At 47.5% G+C, this 20,123-nt stretch overlaps 1 protein-coding gene across 8 annotated transcripts in view; it reads left to right on the forward strand.

The window, feature by feature from the left end:
* The window catches only part of RBM47 (RNA binding motif protein 47), a 79,734-nt gene extending 73,322 nt beyond the window's left edge, over window positions 1–6,412 (forward strand). For all 8 annotated transcript variants that reach the window (XM_052780197.1, XM_052780203.1, XM_052780195.1 and 5 more), the window contains 2 exons: window positions 2,949–3,151; window positions 3,566–6,412. In XM_052780197.1, coding sequence (XP_052636157.1) covers window positions 2,949–3,151; window positions 3,566–3,820 — 458 coding nt within the window. In that variant the 3' untranslated portion in view covers window positions 3,821–6,412. The remainder of the gene's footprint in view (window positions 1–2,948; window positions 3,152–3,565) is intronic.
* The last annotated feature ends 13,711 nt before the right edge of the window (window positions 6,413–20,123 follow it).

The following is a 20,123-nucleotide window of genomic DNA, read 5'->3' on the forward strand; positions in this document are numbered from 1 at the left end:
AGTATCCAGCCCTTGCCCTTCCCAGGCGAATGGGACGAAGGCTGAAGCCCAGCAATTCCTCAAGATCCTGCTTGGAAAGATTTTTATTTGGAAAAGCAGCCTGAGGAAGAACGTCCTTGCAGGTGATGGGGGCAAGCCCTCTTGCAGAAGTCCGCAGATCTTCTCCCCATGCCTCCCTCCAAGTAAATTGTAACTGCAGGACCTAAGCGGTGTTTAATAATAAGAGCTGCAGTGGTTTCCCAAAACATGCTCCATACTGTCAGTGGAAACTACAGCTTGCATCTAATGAAGCCTGTGAAGAGTTCTTCACAACAGCTGGATGAGAGAATGTGAGAAGAGGTCTAGAGACAAAGGAAGGCTGTTAAGATTAGAGCCGTTTCCAAAGGAAGATCAGACTTCCTGAGAAAAATACCCACTTACAATCAGAAAATATTACCGCTATGTGTGTTTGTAAAGATACTTCAGGAATTCCAGGTATTACTAAAGGATGCTTGAAAAGTGGGCTTTGAAATGCACTCCTATTAGGGGTGTCTGTAATTCATTCGACTGCCAAACGAAAGCCTGAAGCTCAAGTCTAAATGTTTCTACACTTGAAGCATGTTGAGATTCAGATTTCTTTATCGGGTCTTCTCCTCTCATATGGTTCCAGCACAGCCTCTGAGCACAGAAGCACCCGGTCTGTTTTCCCCAACCAGATCAGATGATCTAGTAAGAGGTACCACATGCAAGTCTTACATCTGTTATTAAAAGGGTATGACTCTGAAAGCACATTACCAGAACAAAGGAATAGAGATGTACCAACTCTGCAAAGTTTCCTACTGTTTAGAACAAACTTAAAGCTCATTTCTTTGCAAATGGTTAGAAAACCATTTGAGGTCACCCCAATACCCCAGCTGCCTGTAATTGCTTTTCTGCCAGAAGTTACCACAGAATGGAGCACGTGAGCTCTCTGCCTTTGCTTTGGTGAAAAATTATCCAGGTTATTTAAACCAGTGATAAAACTGGTTTGAGCTGACCAGGTGGACTTGGTGTAGAAGGAGAACTGGAAAAGCTCATGGCTGGAGGTCTCTGCTTGAGGAAACAGTGGTAGTCCACTGGCGGTGGAAACATCTCTGCCTGAAAGATATCTGATCAGATCCTTTGTTGCAGTCTCCAGGATCAAAACGAGAGTACTGCTTGCTGGCACCTGTCCTTCTCACAGGCAGAACTGCACACTTCCACACTGCAAAGTTTCAACCCAGTGAAAGAAACCCGTGTGCGTATTTGGCTTCATTTCTGATTGACTGGCTGCACCTCCCATCACCTGCCAACATCACTACTGCCAACATCACCTCCTAGCCATTTATTGATTACTCTGTTTTCCTTGTGAATACCCTTACTGCTGAAAGGCTCACAAGCTGAATGCTGAAGTGTGCACTATGAGGCAACAACGGAAATCATAGCATCATAGAACAGTTTGGGTTGGAAGGGTCCTATAAAGATCATCTAGTCCAACCCCCTGTCATGAGCAGGGGCATCCTTCACTAGGTCAGGTTGCTCAAAGCATCCAACCTGACCTTGAACACTTCCAGGGATGGGGCATCCACAACTTCTCTGGGCAACCTGTTCCAGTGTCTCATCACCCTCATCACAGAGTATTCCTTCTTTATGTCCAATCTAAATCTACCCTCTTTCAGTTTAAAACTGTTACCCCTTGTCCTATCGCTACAGGCCCTACTAAAAAGTCTGTCCCTATCTTTCTCAGGAGCCCCCTTTAAGTACTGAAAGGCTGTAATAAGGTCTCCCTGGAGCCTTCTCTTCTCCAGGCTGAACAACCCCAACTCTCTCAGCCTTTCCTTACAGGAGAGGTGTTCCCTCCCTCTGACCATTTTTGTGGCCCTCCTCTGGACCTGCTCCAACAGGTCCATGTCTTTCCCTGTGCTGAGGACCCCAGAGCTGGACGCAGTACTCCAGGTGGGGTCTCACCAGAGCGGAGGAGAGGGGCAGAATCACCTCCCTCGACCTGCTGGCCACGCTTCTCTTGATGCAGCCCAGGACGCGACTGGCTTTCTGGGCTGTGAGCGTACATTGCTGGCTCATGTCCAATTACTGTGGTTATTGGGAATGTTCAGCAAAGCACATTTCTTCCCTAAGCACTGCCACAAAGCTCCATTTTGGACCATGTACAAACTCACCATCTCTGAACACCGTCATTCTGACCGGAGTATTTTCCCTTTTGTCTGAAAGACCACAGCTCTAATTATTTTGCGTTATCCAATTTTGGCATGAGGGAGAATTCTCTAAAGAGCAATTCCTTTTTTTCAGTGTCATTAAATAGATTGATCCTGTAGCAGAGAGATAGAATAAAACATATGTAACCAAGTTAGTCCTGGGAAATGCATAATAGTAAATGAGCTGATATTTCGCAGAGCTGGCCAAAGGATGGCATATACACTGGACCAGTTGCTGCCTGCAACTTCTGCAGTACAAACCACACTTTTCTTTCCTGGGGCAGCTCTGCCTATGGCAGCTACATGTCCTTTGATCTCAACAGCTGGAGCGGGGACCCCACCGGGACAGTACGCGCTGCCACCTGTCCCTGTGCTCGGGCCACACTCTTGGCCTGGGGGGAGGACAGTGGTGGTCAGAAGGGGCTGTGTAAATCTGGGTCACAGCTCCCGGTCCCCAGCAGGGCTCTGGCCCTGGGACACCCATACTGGGAGCATGGGAGAAAATGCTGGGCAGAGGAGGCAGCACTGAGCCCATCACTGTGCATCAGCCACGGTGCTCCCACTCGTGGGGAGGGCAGAGGTGCCCCAGGTCTCCCGCCATCACATGGGGCTACCTGCCCTGATAAGAGCAGCACAGGACTGCTGCAGGAGAGCTGGTGCAGCCAGGAGGGAGGGGTCTTTGAGATGAGGTCCTGGAAACCCTCTCCCAATGCACCTGATGTGTCTGGTCTCTCCTAGTGGCCATCCCTGCCATCGGTGCCCAGTACTCCATGTTTCAGGCCGCGCCGCCAGCCAAGATGATGGAAGACGGCAAAATCCACACTGTCGAGCACATCATCAACCCTATAGCCGTCCAGCAGGACCCGGCTAGCGCGGCAGCCGCCGCCGCAGCCGCAGCCGCGGCTGTAATACCAGCTGTCTCAACACCTCCCCCATTCCAGGTGAGTTCAGCACATAAGCCCTGCTTCCCGTACATCCCGCTTCCCATACATCCTGCTTCCCATACGTCCTGCTCTGCGTACCTGGGGTGGGCGGAAAGCCTGGCCTCCTGCCCTGCTTCCATTCAGGAGATGTTGTCAAGGATGTTACGGTGCCCAACAGCCCTGCAGCTCATCTGACCTGTCTTAGACATCTGCACTTTGGTCAGCTGCTCTCCCCGCTGTGGGGGACCCAAATCTGGGAGGGACGGAACAGCCCCCCATGATGGCATAACTCTCATTCAACGGGACACGTGCTGCCTACCCTCCTGTTATCACCTCCCCTTCTAGGGGATTTACAATTCAGAAGGTGGAAATGGGATATTACAGCAATTGAAGCACTTTTTTTGAGGTCTGAACCCGATGCTTTCCTTCCAGGGCCGCCCCATCACACCAGTATACACCATGGCTCCCAATGTGCAGCGGATTCCCGCCGCCGGGATTTACGGGACAAGTTATGTGCCATTCGCTGCACCTGCCACAGCGACAGCGACGATAGCCACGCTACAGAAGAATGCCGCTGCCGCTGCCGCCGCTGCTGCTGCCTATGGGGGATACCCTGGCTACATCCCCCCAGCATTCCCGGCTGCGACCATCCAGGTCCCCATCCACGACGTCTACCAGACGTACTGAGACTGTCAGCAGAGGAGGGTGGCGGAGAACCACACACTGAAGGAACACTTTACTATTTATGAAGAAAGAACCCACTGCAAAAGAGTAAACATTTGGGCTCGGTAAACTGATGCAGAAAGTGAAGAATGTCATAGAAAAATGTGTTTGAAATATTTTCTACGCTTGAAGTTTTCACTAACTTTTTTAGGCTATTTTTAAAATTTAACACGCCTGTATTCATACATTTCTAAAGGACCTCGATGCATCCAGCCCACCGCTGACGTGCATTTATACGCATCCTAGTGGGGTTGCATAGGGTCTGTTTTTTTTTTTTTTTTAGCAGTTATATTTTCAATATATTTGTGGTATGAAGGTTATTTTTTAGTAACTTCTGCACTCCAGAGATGTCTATTTTGTAGTGCCTTTAATAATATATCAGCTATATATTAAAAAGCACACCTGAGCAGCTAGGGAAAGTTTTAACAATGTATTTTGAAGAATATATTCAATATTTAAAGAATACATACCTTAGATTTCTTTTTTTTAAGAAAAAAAAACAACAAGTATCTTATTTAAAAAAATATACTGGAAAGTGCAATTTGAAAAATGTGCAAGACCTCTGCATTTTTGTGCTAGCATTAATACAATCTGCTCGTTCTTATTTGAAATCAGAAGTAACTAATATTGCCTGTTTGGGAGAAGGAGAAAAAAAAAAAGCCTCCTCACACAAATCTCTTCACAGTGTGATTTGCAGGCTTGTGTTAAGTAAAGGAAAGGCTCTGAGTTTTCCTCAACAACTGGATTTTCTATTTATTGAAGCTACTCGTAGTTGGATCATGTGCAGAAATGAGTAGCCGATATTTCGCGCGAGGTGTCTTGACTTAGATCTTCATCCAGTATAAAGCCTAGGCTCTTTTTCAACACTCTTTATTTTATTCTTTGAAGTATATGTTGTAGTCACTGAGAATGTATGCTGCTGTCGGCAAGAGCAGGTGCGCTCTCACTGAGAGGATGCGCAGCGTTACTTACCCATCGCTTCATCATGTTCCGTGAGAAATTTCTGAGGTACTAGGGGTGGTAGTGATACTGGAATTAGTGAAACAGGGCTAGCCTCCCTCCCGGCCTCCCTTCCACACTTAATTCCCTTTCTCCGCAACTGGAGTTGTACCTGCACATCAGGGGCGGGAGCGATTAGACCCCATGATTTTAAGACATAGAGCTTGTAAATATCTTTTAATATACATTTTTAAAGTCATTTTATGTTGCAAATTTACATGGTATGTGGTTTGCCACAAAACAAAAACCTTTTATTGCGATGTTATAAAAAAGTTTGTTTTATTAAGAAGTAAATATATTATTGCAGTGTTTTGTGGCCTGTTTAAAGGCTTTTATTTAGTAGTGCGGTGAATGTAAAATATAGTAAAACGGTAAAGAAATATCTTGCCTATTGTATGAAGTGCATCAGCCCTGCAAACACAGCTCCAGTGACACGAGGTGTGAAGCAGGGAGTGAGCCAACAATGTTCCTTTACTTTTTGTGGTATAAGTACCAACCGAAGGGGTTTTGTATTGAGTGTATTTTGACAACTGAACCACTTCCAGACCACGTCCAGCTCAGTTAAGTGACCTTTTAATACACCTTTTTTCCTTGCCTCAAAATTGAGCAGTTGCTTTTTAGGTGCTCTCGCTCAGCCAAGCTGAGCTCTCCTCAACCCTGTCGACCCATTAGCGAAAGCACTGTGAGGTTAACCATTAGGTCGGACTCTGCCCTCCCGCGCCCCTTCCTGGGAGACTTTTATTGTCTCTCCCTGCGCACCCTGAAAGCGCACCCAGCCCTTAGCCCCGAGGCCCTGCTCCTTTGTAGGGTGAGAGGAGGTGATTTGGGCAAAGCCCCGAGGGGCCAGCCCCCAACCCCAACGGGGAGGCCAGCGCTGCCTCCTCCAGCCCTCCGGCTAAGGCTTTGCACGGCTCAACACTAAATGCGGCCGTGGGCTCTGCACAAACACCCCTGGGGTCAGGAAAAGGCAGCCTAGTGGTTTGGGTCTCTGCCGGTCCCTTTCCAGCCCCACGCCACGGCTGACCCGCAGAGGAGGCACGAAGGGTGACGGCTCCCTTGCCACTCCTCCTCTCCCGGCCGGCAGGACGAGGGTCCTGCCGCACGCAGAGGTGGCGGGGAGAGAAAGGAGCCAACGAGAGCAAACCCCAAGGTGCCCCAGGCCACCGGTGGGTGCTGCCTGCGCCAGGGCAGGAGCAGGCAGGACCCGGGGACGCAGGCAGGATGCGGGGATGCAGGCAGCCAGGTCACACGGAGTCTCCCGGCCATGCCTGTGTTTTACACTTGCTTCTAAACCATTTCATGTACACTACTACTGAGGTAAGTCTGATAACTTGAAATGTGAACATCTTTAGGTTAAGAACAAACTATTCAAAGAAAAAAATATATATATTAAAAAAATACAAAACTAGCGTGCCTTATTCTCAAAAGAGCTGATATTTTAGGTGTTTTATTGTATCTCTGTTCTCTGTACTGTCAGAAGCCTCTGAGTTTATTTAGTTCTTGCTCCATTTACGGTACATTTCTAGGACATAGTGAATAAAGAATTTTAAAAATGGAGACTGTTATTTCATTGCAACATCCCACTGCCAGGCTTAGCCACTCCGCCAAGGCTGTGCTCCCCTCCGAGCTGGGGAGAGGGTGTTCGGGGCAGGAGGGGAGCTGGGCACTGCAGCCGGCATCCCCACAGGCTCCTGCGGGGAGAGGAGATGCACTGTCCCACCAGCTCCCCCATCCCACTGCCTGCAGAGGACAGCGACCTTCCCGGCAGGCATACTGGGCATCTCCCCATTCTTCCAGCAGCCTCTCATCAGCCTAAATCTCTTTTCACACCCACTTCAGAGTTGGTGCCTGGATGTGGATGAAGCTGAAGTTGGCATCCCTCTGTGCTTCCATCCACCCAGCGCACAAAACCCCAGTAGCTCAGTCGCATGTCCTCGCTGCAGGGCAGAAGCGCTGTGGACCGGCAGGTCGTTTTCATCTCTGCGTGCTCCGCCCTTCAAATGCACGGAAAGCTAAGCTGCACCTCTTGGCAGTATTTGCAGTCCTCCAGAATCCCTGGCTGTTTCCTTGGTGTAAGTCCACCTGGAGGAAATTTGCTGCAAATACCAAGTCTGGGGAGAAGAGCAGTGTGAGGGAGCAGAGGTAAACTGAGGCAGAGCAGAGAGATGGGAGAGGTGTTGGCCACCAAGGCAGGGAGTAGTGCTAGTGATTAATCTGAAAGAGAAGGAGACCTGAATATATACTGCATGAGCTTCTACGTCCCTCATAAGAAAGCAAAAGTGTCTGCAACTTCCTACCTCTAGCATCATTTCTCATAATGCAATTAGGACAAGGCACTTTATGCCAGCATGACTTGGGTTTCCTGAGGATACTAATCATGAGAGGTTTCCCTAGTCTTTTTTTGTGCAAGGAAATGGAAAGAAAATACATTTTTAATTTGGGGGGTTTTTTTGATAGGATTTGGGGGTGGGGATAGAGTCACCTCATTTTGCCTCTTTTCCCTGTATAAACACTGCAGGTTTGGTTTAGGAGCCTGTGTGTCCCAGAAACCATTTCCACTACCAGGTCAATCTATCTTGTTCAGGGAATGGGTAATCAACATGATGCTAAAAACAGCTTTCAAGGAGACAGAGCCACATTAGGACTTCACCTGTCAGACAAATCATCAAGTCACACAAGAAGACTGTCTTCCCGCAATTCTCTGCTGACCTTTCCACTCACAAGAGGTCCAGCTATGTTCTCTTGGATGAGAAAGAAACCACCAGCAAACCACAGCCCTTTACAAGTGTTCAGACATGAGGTATGCCCTTCACAAAAAGCAACATTTTCCAAGTGAGGTGAACTGTGCCAGCCTGAAATGTGTTTATGGCTCTTTCCCTTTATCCAAGCTACCCAAGATTAAAATAAATCTACACAGCTTCTTCTAAACAGATGCTTCACAAGATGATAGTTTTTTTTCCTAGACTGCTGGTTTCTAACTTCAGTTTTGTAAGAACTTAATTAATGATTAACCCATTGTAAGGTTGAAATATGCAATTCATTCTCAGGATATTAACATGAACAACACCAGAGAAATGCAACTGTGTTTTCAAGATGACCTTGCTGCCTTGGGAATGTCAGGAGCTCTGCTGAGGCCTTGGGCACTGTGACAACTCAACACGCTGCCAAGTCGATCCCATTCCCTTTCTGAATGTCTTTCTTGATGATTTTGAAGAGCAGACGTGCACTTCCCTGGCTGGTATTGACCTAAATCACTAAAAGCCAGCTTTGACTTTCTGCAGGAAACACCACCCATCAACACAACTGTGATACAGCTACTATATAAACAGATTAACAAGAAATTCAAGTGGATTAACACCACTCTGATATTGCAACATCTCATTTATATAAGCACTAGAGCTCAAAGTATATGCAAAATGCATTTTTGATACGTTTGAAAAGGTATATGCAGTAACCCATCTCCTTCTCTGTGGCTGGTGCTACACTCCTAATGTCTCTGGTCTGGCTGCAACCTGAGCACCTACTGAGCTCTCTGCTCCCCGTATGCCTGTCAGCCACAAAACTGGCCCATCATGCTGACCTGTAAAATAAATAAACCCCAGATCTACCTCATAACAAGAGAAACTACCTCTACTGTGCATCTAAAAGCCAGCAAAGTCAGTTTTTATGCTCCAGTGTGTCAATTAAATGCTGAATCACACTTGACTGAGTTTCAGGGCCAAGTCCTGCCTGGCAACAAAATGGTCGGAGGGGTGTTGCAAGAACAAAAAAAAACCCGCAGTTTTGTGGCACCAAGTCCTTCCCACCTGGCACAAAGGCAGGCTGTGCCATGCGATTATGGCCATTCAAGATGCCAAAGAGCAAAGAGACTATGGAAATTTTTAGAAATTTGGTACTGTAGAAGTACTTCCATACAAAGTATTTCCATTCAAGCTGATTAATTAGATCGGATATTTTTTTCCTCCAGCCAGAAGACCAGGACTGGAAGTTCACTGGTTTCCTAATCAAAGAAGACAGAAGCTCTGCCTTGCAGTCCTCGGTCAGGCAAAATGCAGATCCTGCACATGGGAGGTGAGCAGTCAAAGACTAAGTGTTCACCAGAAAACTTTACAGGGAAAAATGCTCAGATGTGCTCAGGTTTGTGCCACGTGCACCAAACGGCTGTGTCTTCCCAACACGGTCACAGACGTCTCCATTGAAACAGACTGTGCTGGTCGATGCTGTGCCGCATGGAGGGCCCCAGGGCTTTGCCTCCATCCGCCCAGGGCTCCCCACAGCCGCCCTTCCCCAGGGCATTTGGAGAGGCAAGATCACAAACTTGGGTTGTGGCTTTGTGCTCAACCTGACTGTTCCTGCACTCACGCATGCAGCTGGTTTCTAGGGTGGTTGCCACACTGAAGGAAGCTGTATCACTCTTCATAGTCTGGTTGCCCACAGTTGTAGTTTTACTTTGAACCAAGATATGCTTTCGTTCATTTTTTTTTTACCTCTTTCCAAACACACACATGTAATTTTTGCCAGCCAGGCTGCACTTTGAGCCTGTCCTTGTGCATTTTTGCTATGTCACTGAAGTTCGGTGTTAGCTTGGCCACTGCCTGTGATCCACACACTGGTAGGAAGCAGGAAGCCACAGGTAAGCCAGAAGATCTTCCTGAAACATGAAAAAAACCCCTGCAAGCAGCCTACACAAGCCACAGAAGTGACCTCAAGCTAACCAGCAGAGAGACAGATGCATTTAAATTGGTCAGAGGCAAACCAGCCTACACTTAGAGCAGTTCCTTTGTTCCAGAGTTTTGAAGCAATAACTACAATGAGCAATTCTCACTCCTGTAACAAATCTGTAGGATACAGACCAGGGTGTCTTGCAGTCACTCAACAGGGCATGCAATAACAAGGGATTACTTATTAAACTTGTGCACGCACTGGCTGTACACCAGGCATCCTTAGTTTCTCTAGTCTTTGACTCTTCAGCTGCTGTGCCTCACAGGAGGGCTTTCTGGTCACAAGGATAAGCTAAGGATTCCCTCAAGGCCTGGCTTCGCTCCAGGCAGACAGATCCCTTGGCTCACCAGCCTTTGTGCAGGATGCAGAGGGACACAATCCTAGTCAGCAGCTGCAATGCTGGCATCCAGCCAGCGCCGTGGAGGCACTTGCCATCCTGTAATCCTCCGAGCAGCAATGGTGCAGCTGCCAAGAGCTTGGCAGAGCTCTCAGGGGGGCTTTGGTAGACAAAATGTTGGGAAGCACCAGCACCTCACCAACGATCAGGTCGCCAAGGACATATCCAAGGAAGAAAACACCCAATAGCCTTGCCTTTTAGCATCATGTAAGCAGTCCAGTCTTCCCCTCCTCTAACCCTCCACTACCATCAGCTGGGTAGTTTCTTGCTACCACCCAAAGGGTTGCAGTAAACTCTTCCAAAAGAAAGACCATCCACTACTGTATCCACACAGTGGAGTGCTATAGCCTGAGAGAGCTGTGGCATACTCCATGCAGACATACCTCCTGCGGTGTCCTGGCAATGCTGTTGGCCATCCCCTGACCCCATGGTGCTGCAGCATGTCCTGGAGCACACCCAAAGGCTCTCATGTTGCAGATGAGCCCCAAGGAGCACAAGATGAAGTACATCAGGCTTGGCATACGTGTCAAAAACAAAAGATGAGGAAGAGCATTATGTGTGACTCGAACTTGCAGCCTAAGTCATGAGGTGTTTGATGATGTACTACTGGTGGAGACGTACCTAAAGAAAGCACTGCAGATATCATGCAGACAGACTGGGAAACTGCAATGATGGGGTGGCATCCTGAGGCCCTGGGCTGTGGGAAAGCTGGTCAGAGAGGACAGGTGTCAGCCTGTGGCAGGAAAGGAATTGTTTTGTGTCCTTAATTTGGACACACATCTCTACCCACTGGAGTTCCCCTCATGGGGGTGTGCAGAGGAGGTCTCCCCCACTGATGCACCTGGCCGTGTTTAGGGGTTTTCCCCACTATTGGCTTGTCAAACTGAGGACTTTGGCTGGGTAAGTTAGGCAACACCCACAAAAGGCAGAAAAATCCCCTATATCTCTCTTGTCTACTTTTTTTTTTTTTGCGCACCAAGAAGGGCAGTGACACGAGTACATTGGCTACGCACTGCTCTCTCCTGCTAGCATCTCTGAAAGGAGATGCACAGAGAGGCTGGTCTTGCTTCTGCTGACAGAAACTCCATTCACCTTCAAGCCAGGCCTCCCGAGAGTACACACGGGGGAAGAGAGTGGGCTGGAAATGGAAACAACCAGAACTGGTCCCCCAGCCCTGTGCCTGCTCTCACACAGATGGTGAGGATGGTAAGCAGAGCTGACCTGGCTGAGGCATCCCACTCCATCCCAATCAGGACTTTTTTCTCAGGGTCCTGCAAAACAGAAATAAATGGAAGAAATAATTCTGCCAGTCTGTTTGGGTCTGACAGCTTATTTTTCTTTTGCCAGGGAATATACTGAATATGACATAGAGCAAAGAAAAGCTGATTCTCTCCAAAAGATGGGAATAGTCAAATACACATATGCAAAGTGACTGAAAATCAAATTATGGTTTTGTATTCGATATTGAAGTAAGGGGGATGCTTTTTAAATGGCTCTGATGCTGAGCAGTCCTGTACCAGCAAGGTGACCACTATCATCAACACCAGTAAGATTACAGACATCATTACAGTAAGCATCAAAAGTGCAATATTAAGTGCATGTCAGCTTAGGAAAAAGGTCCCTTCTTCCCCAAAGGCACTACTGGAAGCTCATTCAGAATCTGTCACTTGCTTTCCCTAAAACCAGACAGCATCCATACTCTGTCTGACAAAGACGTTGTCAATTGTACTTTAACTAAAGTAGTTACACTCTAATTAGCAATGTGGTTTTCCTGTGGTTTCACTCTTTTCTCACATGAAGCAGAAGAGGATTTCAGCAGAGCACAGACCTCAGGCTGGGTCCCACAACAGGGTTGTGTTTCACCCATGAATAAGTGCTTCAGCTGAAGCTTTACCGGTAACAAAGACTTCAGCTGAGCAAGGTGTCAGCATGCCTTCAGCATTCACAAGCACTGCCACTGCGCAGAAGCAGTGGACGTGGACTCACCAGCTGCCAGAGTTAGCTCCAGCCAGAGCTCCAAAGTGGTGAAACCCCAGGAGCTGCTTCGAGCACAATCAACACGAGCCTGCTGCTCATGGAAAAAGAAATCATGCAAATCTGCTGTAATTTGTAGTTGGGAAGAAAAAATCAAGTCCTGTTCGGCACTGTGCTGTCTCAGAGTCCCAAACTCCTTTACGCCCATCACCCCTTACTCAGGAACCAAATTCCCAAAGGCTGATCCAACCCACCAACCTCCTCACCATCCCTGGCAGGTGGGTTTTCACCAGGTTCAGCCACCTCGCCTTTGCCTGAGCCCCCAGCCTGGCTCCAAGGGGTGCATAGGTACCCCAAAATCGCAGGGAACTGCTTTACTATTTACATGTGCTGCACAAAGGTCTCCTTTCAAGCTCACCTAGCATTTCTTAATTTCACCAGGGCGACTAGGACCTGGACTCGGTCCTTGCAGCATGCATGGGTTTTTGAGGCACTCTATGATCGTTTCAAGTGACTTTGTTCCACAGTTTGGCTTTCATATGAGTTCTTCTCAGGCTGTTCCTTTTGGGGTTGGGACTAGGACAGCACTGAGGTCTTAAAGGATTAGATTTAAGAATAATAAATGCTGCTTTAATTTTACTAAAAAAAAAAAAATCCACTCCCTGAAAAAGCAAACTTCCTTGTCTTTCTGTGGCATCTTTGTGAGCGATAGGAGGGGAGGGAGAATACGGAAATGTACAGCACTTGGCACTGGGTACACCCCAAACTAGTTTTTCAACATTTTACAACCAGCTCTGGCCATGTGACCTACGTGGAAAGATAAACTGAGATATTTAATCCTTTTTTTTTTTTTTTTTTTTTTTACCACAAGGAAGTGAATTTTATGTGGTTGTGATCATTAAATTACAGTAAATGATTTGCTCACAAGAGAAAAAACCAAACCAAACCAGAGTGGTTTAACGTAGAGAAGGCTGGGATAGGGCAGCTGTTCGTAACCAAATACCCTTCCCTAGCTTGAAAACTCTCAGTGAGCTTTGCTGTTTCTCCCTGGCTGTGGCATTTAGGGACATATCAACTCATTGCAGGTGAGGATTGCCCACCATTTGCTTTTGCAACCAGAGTACAAATAACAACTTTCTAAAAGCCAACTGCTTTTTGAGCTAAAGCAGCAGCAACTACCCACATGTAAGTCGTTAGGAAGTTATTTAACACCATATTGCCCTGGAAAGCAGCAAGCTTTACAACTTTTGCTTCACCTCCAGAATACCATCCACTTTTGAAATGAAAGCCGGGTGCCCACAGTGTACTGGGATAGGGAAAGCCGGTTCATCCCAACTGGCAGCACAGGGCTGCCACCACCCTGGACCGGCAACATGCTCCCAACCATTTTACCGGCAGCATGAATCATGTCCCCAGCACGGAGAGGCTGGGGTGAACTCAGTGCCTCCCTCCTGACGGAGCATCCCCGGGGACCAGCGTGCAGCCCCCACAGTGACAAGGCAGCCCACGCCTCTGAGACACTTTAGGCCAGGTTACGAGTGGGGAAGCATCCTTGGTGAGGCAATGGTTAGTCAGCATTGTCAGCTGAGATGAGGACACAGGCTGGGAAGAGATTAATGGAAACAGAAGATGTGCAGAAACTCTGCAGACCATGCCCATGACTCGCCCCAGCGCAGTCTGTCCTGCCCATGAGGGTACACGCTGCGATTCTCCTGTTAGCACAGAGAACCGCCCCAGAAACGACTGTCGGGTGCGATAACCATTGTCAGAGTGCCAGTCACTGGAGATCGCCTTCTCCAGCGCTGAGGGTGACATGCCCGCTGATTTCTGAGAACTGTGGCTTTTTGCTTTTGTTTTTTCTGTTTGGCTGCACTCCCACATGCTAACACATACAAATATCTTCTTTAGGGCAACATTAGTCTGACTATTTAAACAGCATTTTGCTACAGTCTGCTCGATCCATGGAAACATTGGCCTAAGCAAGATAACAGCTAAAGCTGAAAAGTACCTTTGTAAAGGTACTGCTGCTATCCCCTGGGACATGCTAGCTGTGCATCTGCACAGGCTAAGCAGGGGTTTTCATCCCAGGTGCTATGAAAGCATGACATCCAGGTTTCCAGACCAGAGCTGGCTCAGCTTTGAGCAGCCCAGAGCAAGAGCAGGCGAGCTACGCACCCCAAGCACCCGCGACCATCCTCGGAGAACCGCTGCTGCCGCCCCCGTGCTGGCTCTGCCAGCCCCCGCCGGCCGGCACGGGCCAGAGGGGAGGAGTGAGGGCTTGTGTTTAACGAGGCTCAGCTTCCTGATGCGGTCTGCCACGTCCCCACATGAACCATTGCGCTGGCACAGGCAGGAGGCAGAGGGGAGAGCCCGTGCAGCCCAAGGGAGCTCCCCAGGAGCAGCCCAGCGTCTGCTCCCGTCTCAGCTTGCCTCCATCCACGGGGCGATGGTGAGGGCACAGTGGCAGGAGCACATGAAAAACACACAACTAGCGATGCCCTAGGCAGGTGAGCGCGGCTGAGCAATTTGAAAGCCCCACCTGTGGCACAGAAAACATCTTGTAGATGAAATAGGGCGATGCCACTTCTTATAACTGCACTGTGACTCTTCCTGGGAGGCTGCTGGCGCTCAGCCCCGATATTTCCTGCTACGAGCCATTTTTATTAACTGGCAGCTCTCCTGCTCCCATTTATGCTTGCGAGTAGGTTTTTTTCCAAAGATGATTCCCAGGGCCTGCTCCACCAGCCTCTGCTCATCTGCTCTCCTGACTCTCTCCTGCTGCTTGCGTAATGGCGTTACACATCTCCTCAAGGCTTAGGAAGGGCTGTAGGGCTGGCGGCAAGCACAGCAGCGAGAGGAGGATCAAGCACCGATAACTCTTTCACACCACAGCGCTGCCCCCACTGCTGCTCCCCCCAACTTTCTCCTGCCGTCGTCTTGGAATCCTGCCGATGGCAGCACTCCCACAGACACCGCAATTACCCCCTCACCTTTAAGAGGTTTGACTCCGGTTCACTTGAGAAATGGGTTCTCACATCTGCAAACGGGGAAAGCTGCGGGGAGACCTGACCTGGCGGTTGTCATCCTCAGAGGTTATGTTGCCTTTGAATAAGGAATGGACAAAAAAATTAATGAAAACCAAAAGGTGAACAAGTTTCCTGTGGCATCACGCCTCTGTGTGTCTGATTTGACTGGTGTTGCTCAGACTGTGCCTCTGCAGAAGTATTTTCTTCTCATCTTACCACGACCATGGAAAATTCCTACCAAAAAGCATTTTAAAATTTGACTTTGGCAAAACTTAGGAACACCCTGAAATGGCCTGTATAAGATAAGTGATCACATATAATAACCTTAAATATTCATAACTCAATGACTTTGGATATTTCAAGACAAGTATTTAAGAAGAGACTACTAAAACATCCTGGTACCACACATTATGCTGGGACAAAAAAGAGAACATGCCTGCCAGAAATATACTTCAGAATAGCCTTCTGATAGTTCATTACAAACTTAAAAGCTTTATTCTAAATTATGCTTGGCAAGCTTTCCTAGAGCCCCTCCATCTTTTCCTATTGTTGACTGCAGTCTTACCAGAACAGGTTTTTTTCTTTCTCTTTTTTTTTTTTAATTAATTGTTACCTGTCTATTTATTAATTGGGTCAATCCATAAGCCCCCAAAGGTTTAAATCCCATAGTGAGTAGAAGGGGTGGGAGTATACTCATTATCTGACAAAATTGCATCTACGTGCAATTCCAGAATGTTTTTCCTTGGAGTCTGATGTTACAAGCCCCGTGTGATGGGCAGGACAATGTCATGGGGTCGGACAGGGCTTAGAGGTCTCAGGTCTTGTTCCCAGCAAGTTTTCCACTTCTGTTGAGTTTGACGTGAAAGCAGTACAAAAGGGCCAGCACATGAGCGTTCATGGGAACACACACCTCCCGAAACAAAGGATGAAAGTTACTCTTTTAATGAAAACAGAAAGGGGAAGGAAAAAAGTGAAGGTAGAGTGGAAAAACCTGCAAGAGGTCAACAAGGGAAACAAGGGCAGCTTTATGCAAGCAGCTGTTTCACTCCAGAAGTGGCAGGACTGGCTAAGGCACTGCTGCCCGGTGTTTTTAATACAGAAATTCAGTGTAATTAGGCTTTGCTTGTACCAAGAAGATAATGGCAACCCAAAAGATAAGATTTAATAGTAGATAAGAAGAGAGGACAAGGAACAGGGCTTTCCTTCTCAAAAAGCAAAGGCCTGCTAAGGAAAATGGAGATGATTCTCTACATTTTACTTTTCTGCTTTGATCAGGTGGAACAAAAGCTTTTGATGACTGTCGCAGGATCTATTGATCAAAAATGAGAGCCAGATCCAAATGAGCTAATATCTCTAATTGAAGGGTAAATAAAGCAGATTACAATTTTCTAGTAAGAAAGCAACTTTTGGACAACTAGTGACTGGTGTAAGAAAGCACATTTTTTTCAGAAACGTGAGGCTCAAACTGATGAAAGCTGGAAATAGATACATTTAAATAGACATAAAAGGATCAGTGTCAAGGATGAACTGATACAAGAACTAGCAAATGATAAAGCTGGGCAAACCATTATAAGATTTCTGTCAAAAAGCTGTTCAGAGGCATCCACTTGAGCTGCATCCCAAGCAGGACAAACGCACACGCGTCGAGCAAGCAGTGCAGCATTGGGCAGCTGTAGTGTCAGCCCCCGTACTGCAGCCCTGGACCCTCGCTTCTGCTCCTGCAGGATGGGTCTTGCAAGTTAGAGCTGCCAACACCTCCCCGCTTGGTAGGAAGACTTACCCTGGCAGCTTGCTGGATGACAGCTTGCTAGCGGTCTGTTACCAAAGCAACTGCTCGTGTGAAATTTTGATTTTTGGTTGGACATTCCCACTCTAAGGAGCCTCATGCGATGGCTGTTCTGGTCCAACATAGTATGCGGCTTTTTTGCCGGAAGAGAGACAACTGTGCCTACTTTAAACTCTTTCGTTTCTACGCTTGCTCAGCCCAAACTGCAAAGTAGCTTGAATTTACCTAACTTGCTTGCTACTACAAGGAATGCTAAGAGAGAAGATGGTGTTTCAAAGTAGCCCAAGATGAATGGCATAGAAGCAGCAGAGTGATGGTATCTGTTTACTTCCACACCATTTACAGAGAATTCATGAATTGCCCAGGAAGATCTTTCCATCTCTTTAGCAACTGCACATTCAGAACTTACAGGCAGCTGTGCTGAGACTGATACAGGATCCATTTAGCTCAAGATTTAGGCTCCAGCAATGGCAGAAGTCAATAGCCAGGGAAGAAAAAGGACAGGGCAAGTTTATCTACTGTGCCCAAGCACTCCTCCAGCCTCCAAGCACTTCCAGTTCAGGGGATTTCTGCGGGTGAACGTATTTTCTGTTTATTTAGTAACTGTCAACAGACATCTGCCAAGTACTCTCTCTCTCAAATCAAACTGAAGGCAGCTCAATCAGCCATCCCTCCTTTTTATTCTGCATAGGTACTTTGTACTTTCTGTCACACAGTTGCTTCCATTTAAACTATACATTACTTTCCTGGGCCTGAAACATAAAAGCAGGACAATGGCTCACTGTGGGAACATGGGGAGGAGCATTCACCTTTGGAGACAGCGTGGCAGACGATCTGTGTTTCACTGACAAGCTGACCTGTCCAGCAGCAGCTGCTCTGCAATTCTGAAGATTTAGCCCTCATTCTGGTGCTTAAGCAAAAAACATTTTTTGAGACACTAAACTCAGTTTAGAGCAATGTGGCCTTAAAAATCTCATCTTGATCACTTTTGAAAATGTTGTCATTTGTTGCCATTGATTTTAAAGAAGGAGTTATGGATGAAAGAGCTACTTTCCACAAGGCAATTCAAGATTAGCATATGGAGAAATAGCAGCCACACTCTGCCCACACGAACAATTAAAGCATACAACATACCCACTATTGCAGAAAACGATTTGCATTGGCAGGTAGATAACATCTTCAGTGCCAGGGGTTGCCATAGGTGTCCAGGCTATTCAGATCATGCCTGAACACTGTACTGGTTAGGAATATAGCCTGACAGCTGGCAGAAATGGAGCAGATGTAATGGACATACTGGGCATAGTACTGCTCATGTATCCAGGATGTCCTGTGCACATGGTAAAATGAAGGCTGGCTTCATTTGGGAATCTCATCTATCCGAGATCAAGTACCGATGTCATGCTGCAAACGATTTCCGAGTTGGGAAATGATGGGGCAGAGGAGCTGTGAAGTTGGGCTTTGGAAAAATGATATGCAGTGAGTGAGTAAAAAAGGAGAAGACACGAGGACTGGATGTTCCGGAAAGGGAAGAAAAGCAAATGCATTTCTTTAAGAATAATTTTGAATGTTGCATTTAGATTGTGTTTGGAGACCCTTTTTTTCTAAAGCTGCCCTAGCTTCCACCACATGCTGCCTGAAAAGCTGCTTTAAGGTACATTTGGTCATTGCATTCATATTTTGTGCTAAAACATAATCCAGCAAAGGGGCCGGAGACAGCTGAAATCAGCTTTTCCCCAGTACAACAGGACACAGATGTTACAGTGTACGTTCCTCCTCCATACGCTCTGCATAGCCCCCGCAGGCCTGGACTTGCAGAGAGGGCGGCGGCCTGGGGGGGTCAGGCCCTGGGCTGCAGCCGCAGCACCCTGGCAAAGCACACCCAGTGCAACCAGAGGCCCCGGCCCCACTGCCTGAGCTGGGGTACAGTACTGGGATACAGATCGGCATCTAGCTGATTCACTCGTGCAAGTACATAAGTACATCCAAAGTGCTTTGCAGATGAAAAAATTCACATTGTTACTTATTTTCCATGAACCCATATAAGCATTTCAGGATTCTGCTATTTAATGTAATGGATTGCATCTTGCCTCGTGATTCATATAGCCGTAAGTGTACTTTACTCCCTAGTTTTAATCTCATAAGCTACATTTTACAGGTAGCACGGTGGCTTTGCTGCAGCTGCCTCAGAGATGCTCCTGGCAGGAAAGGCAAGGCTGCAATGCTAGTCCATAGGGACCCCAGAAGACAAGAAGAGATAGCCGAGACCCGTGTATGTCCCTGGGCTGACTGCCTCTGCAGGTAGTGGTCTTCTCTGCTACAGCTGCTCTGGAGAGCTTTCTAAACTTCAGTAAGTCTCTAGCACACCACCACCAGCAGCTATCCTGCAACAGCTCCAGAAAAGCTGCGATGCCACCTTTGCGACGCTGTCCCCACTGATAAAACACAGGAGGACTACCTCAGCAAAGATGAGCTGAAGGGGACAGCATGCAGAAAGTACAGGGGCATCCGCTTCTGCACATCCTCCACCCACACGTGCTCCCAACAGCTCACATAAAGGGCCATTCTGCAGGATTTGGGATTAACTCAGCTCTACCTGCCCTGCTGGACTCTGCCAGTGTGACTTCCAGGAAGAGCAGCAGAGACGGTCCCGTGCATTTCAGTGTGAGGGAGCAAAGGGGTGCCAGATGGAAGGAGCAGGGTGACCCCAGGTTTCCATGAAGACATGCTGGTGCTAACTTGCTCCTGGTTCCCTCAAACAGGAACAGGCTGGTTTGGGGCACCGAATCCCCTATTTGTACACAGGTGGGGCTTTGGAAAGCAAATCTGACCCTCACAAACACGTACTTTCATGAGTGAGTTTTCTGCAGGGGCGCGAGTGAATGCTGAGTGCTGGCTGGTGCAGCTTTAGGCACCTAAACACCATTGACTGATTCTCAGGCTTTGCTCCAATTTCATCAGCCTGGAGATGTTCCTAGCAAAGGCAGAAAGTTTAGAGTGAAAACAAAAGCAACAGCGTAGTTTCCAGTCTCATGAACTAGGGGAAGGCGCCTATGCAACAGACAGTACAGGATCAGGTTTATGTCCAACAAAGCTGTTTCTACCATCTGATTGCGCCCAGTAAAATTAGAGGTTCCTAACCTAGCTCTGAGATGTCATGCAAAAAATTGGATGGAAATGAACTACAAAGGCAAAATAGTCTTTCTTTACGATGAAACCTCAGAAGAGTAATTAATTTAATCAGCAGACTTCAACACTGCCTTTCATAACCTGAGATGCACCAAGAGGTTAAGCTATAGGGGCCAAGTTATCTTTGTGACCTTTACCACCAGGAAAATTTACAAACGGCGATTAGTAGATTCGGAG

The sequence above is a fragment of the Harpia harpyja genome, chromosome 2, assembly GCF_026419915.1.
Source record: "Harpia harpyja isolate bHarHar1 chromosome 2, bHarHar1 primary haplotype, whole genome shotgun sequence".
Taxonomy (NCBI): Eukaryota; Metazoa; Chordata; class Aves; order Accipitriformes; family Accipitridae; genus Harpia; species Harpia harpyja.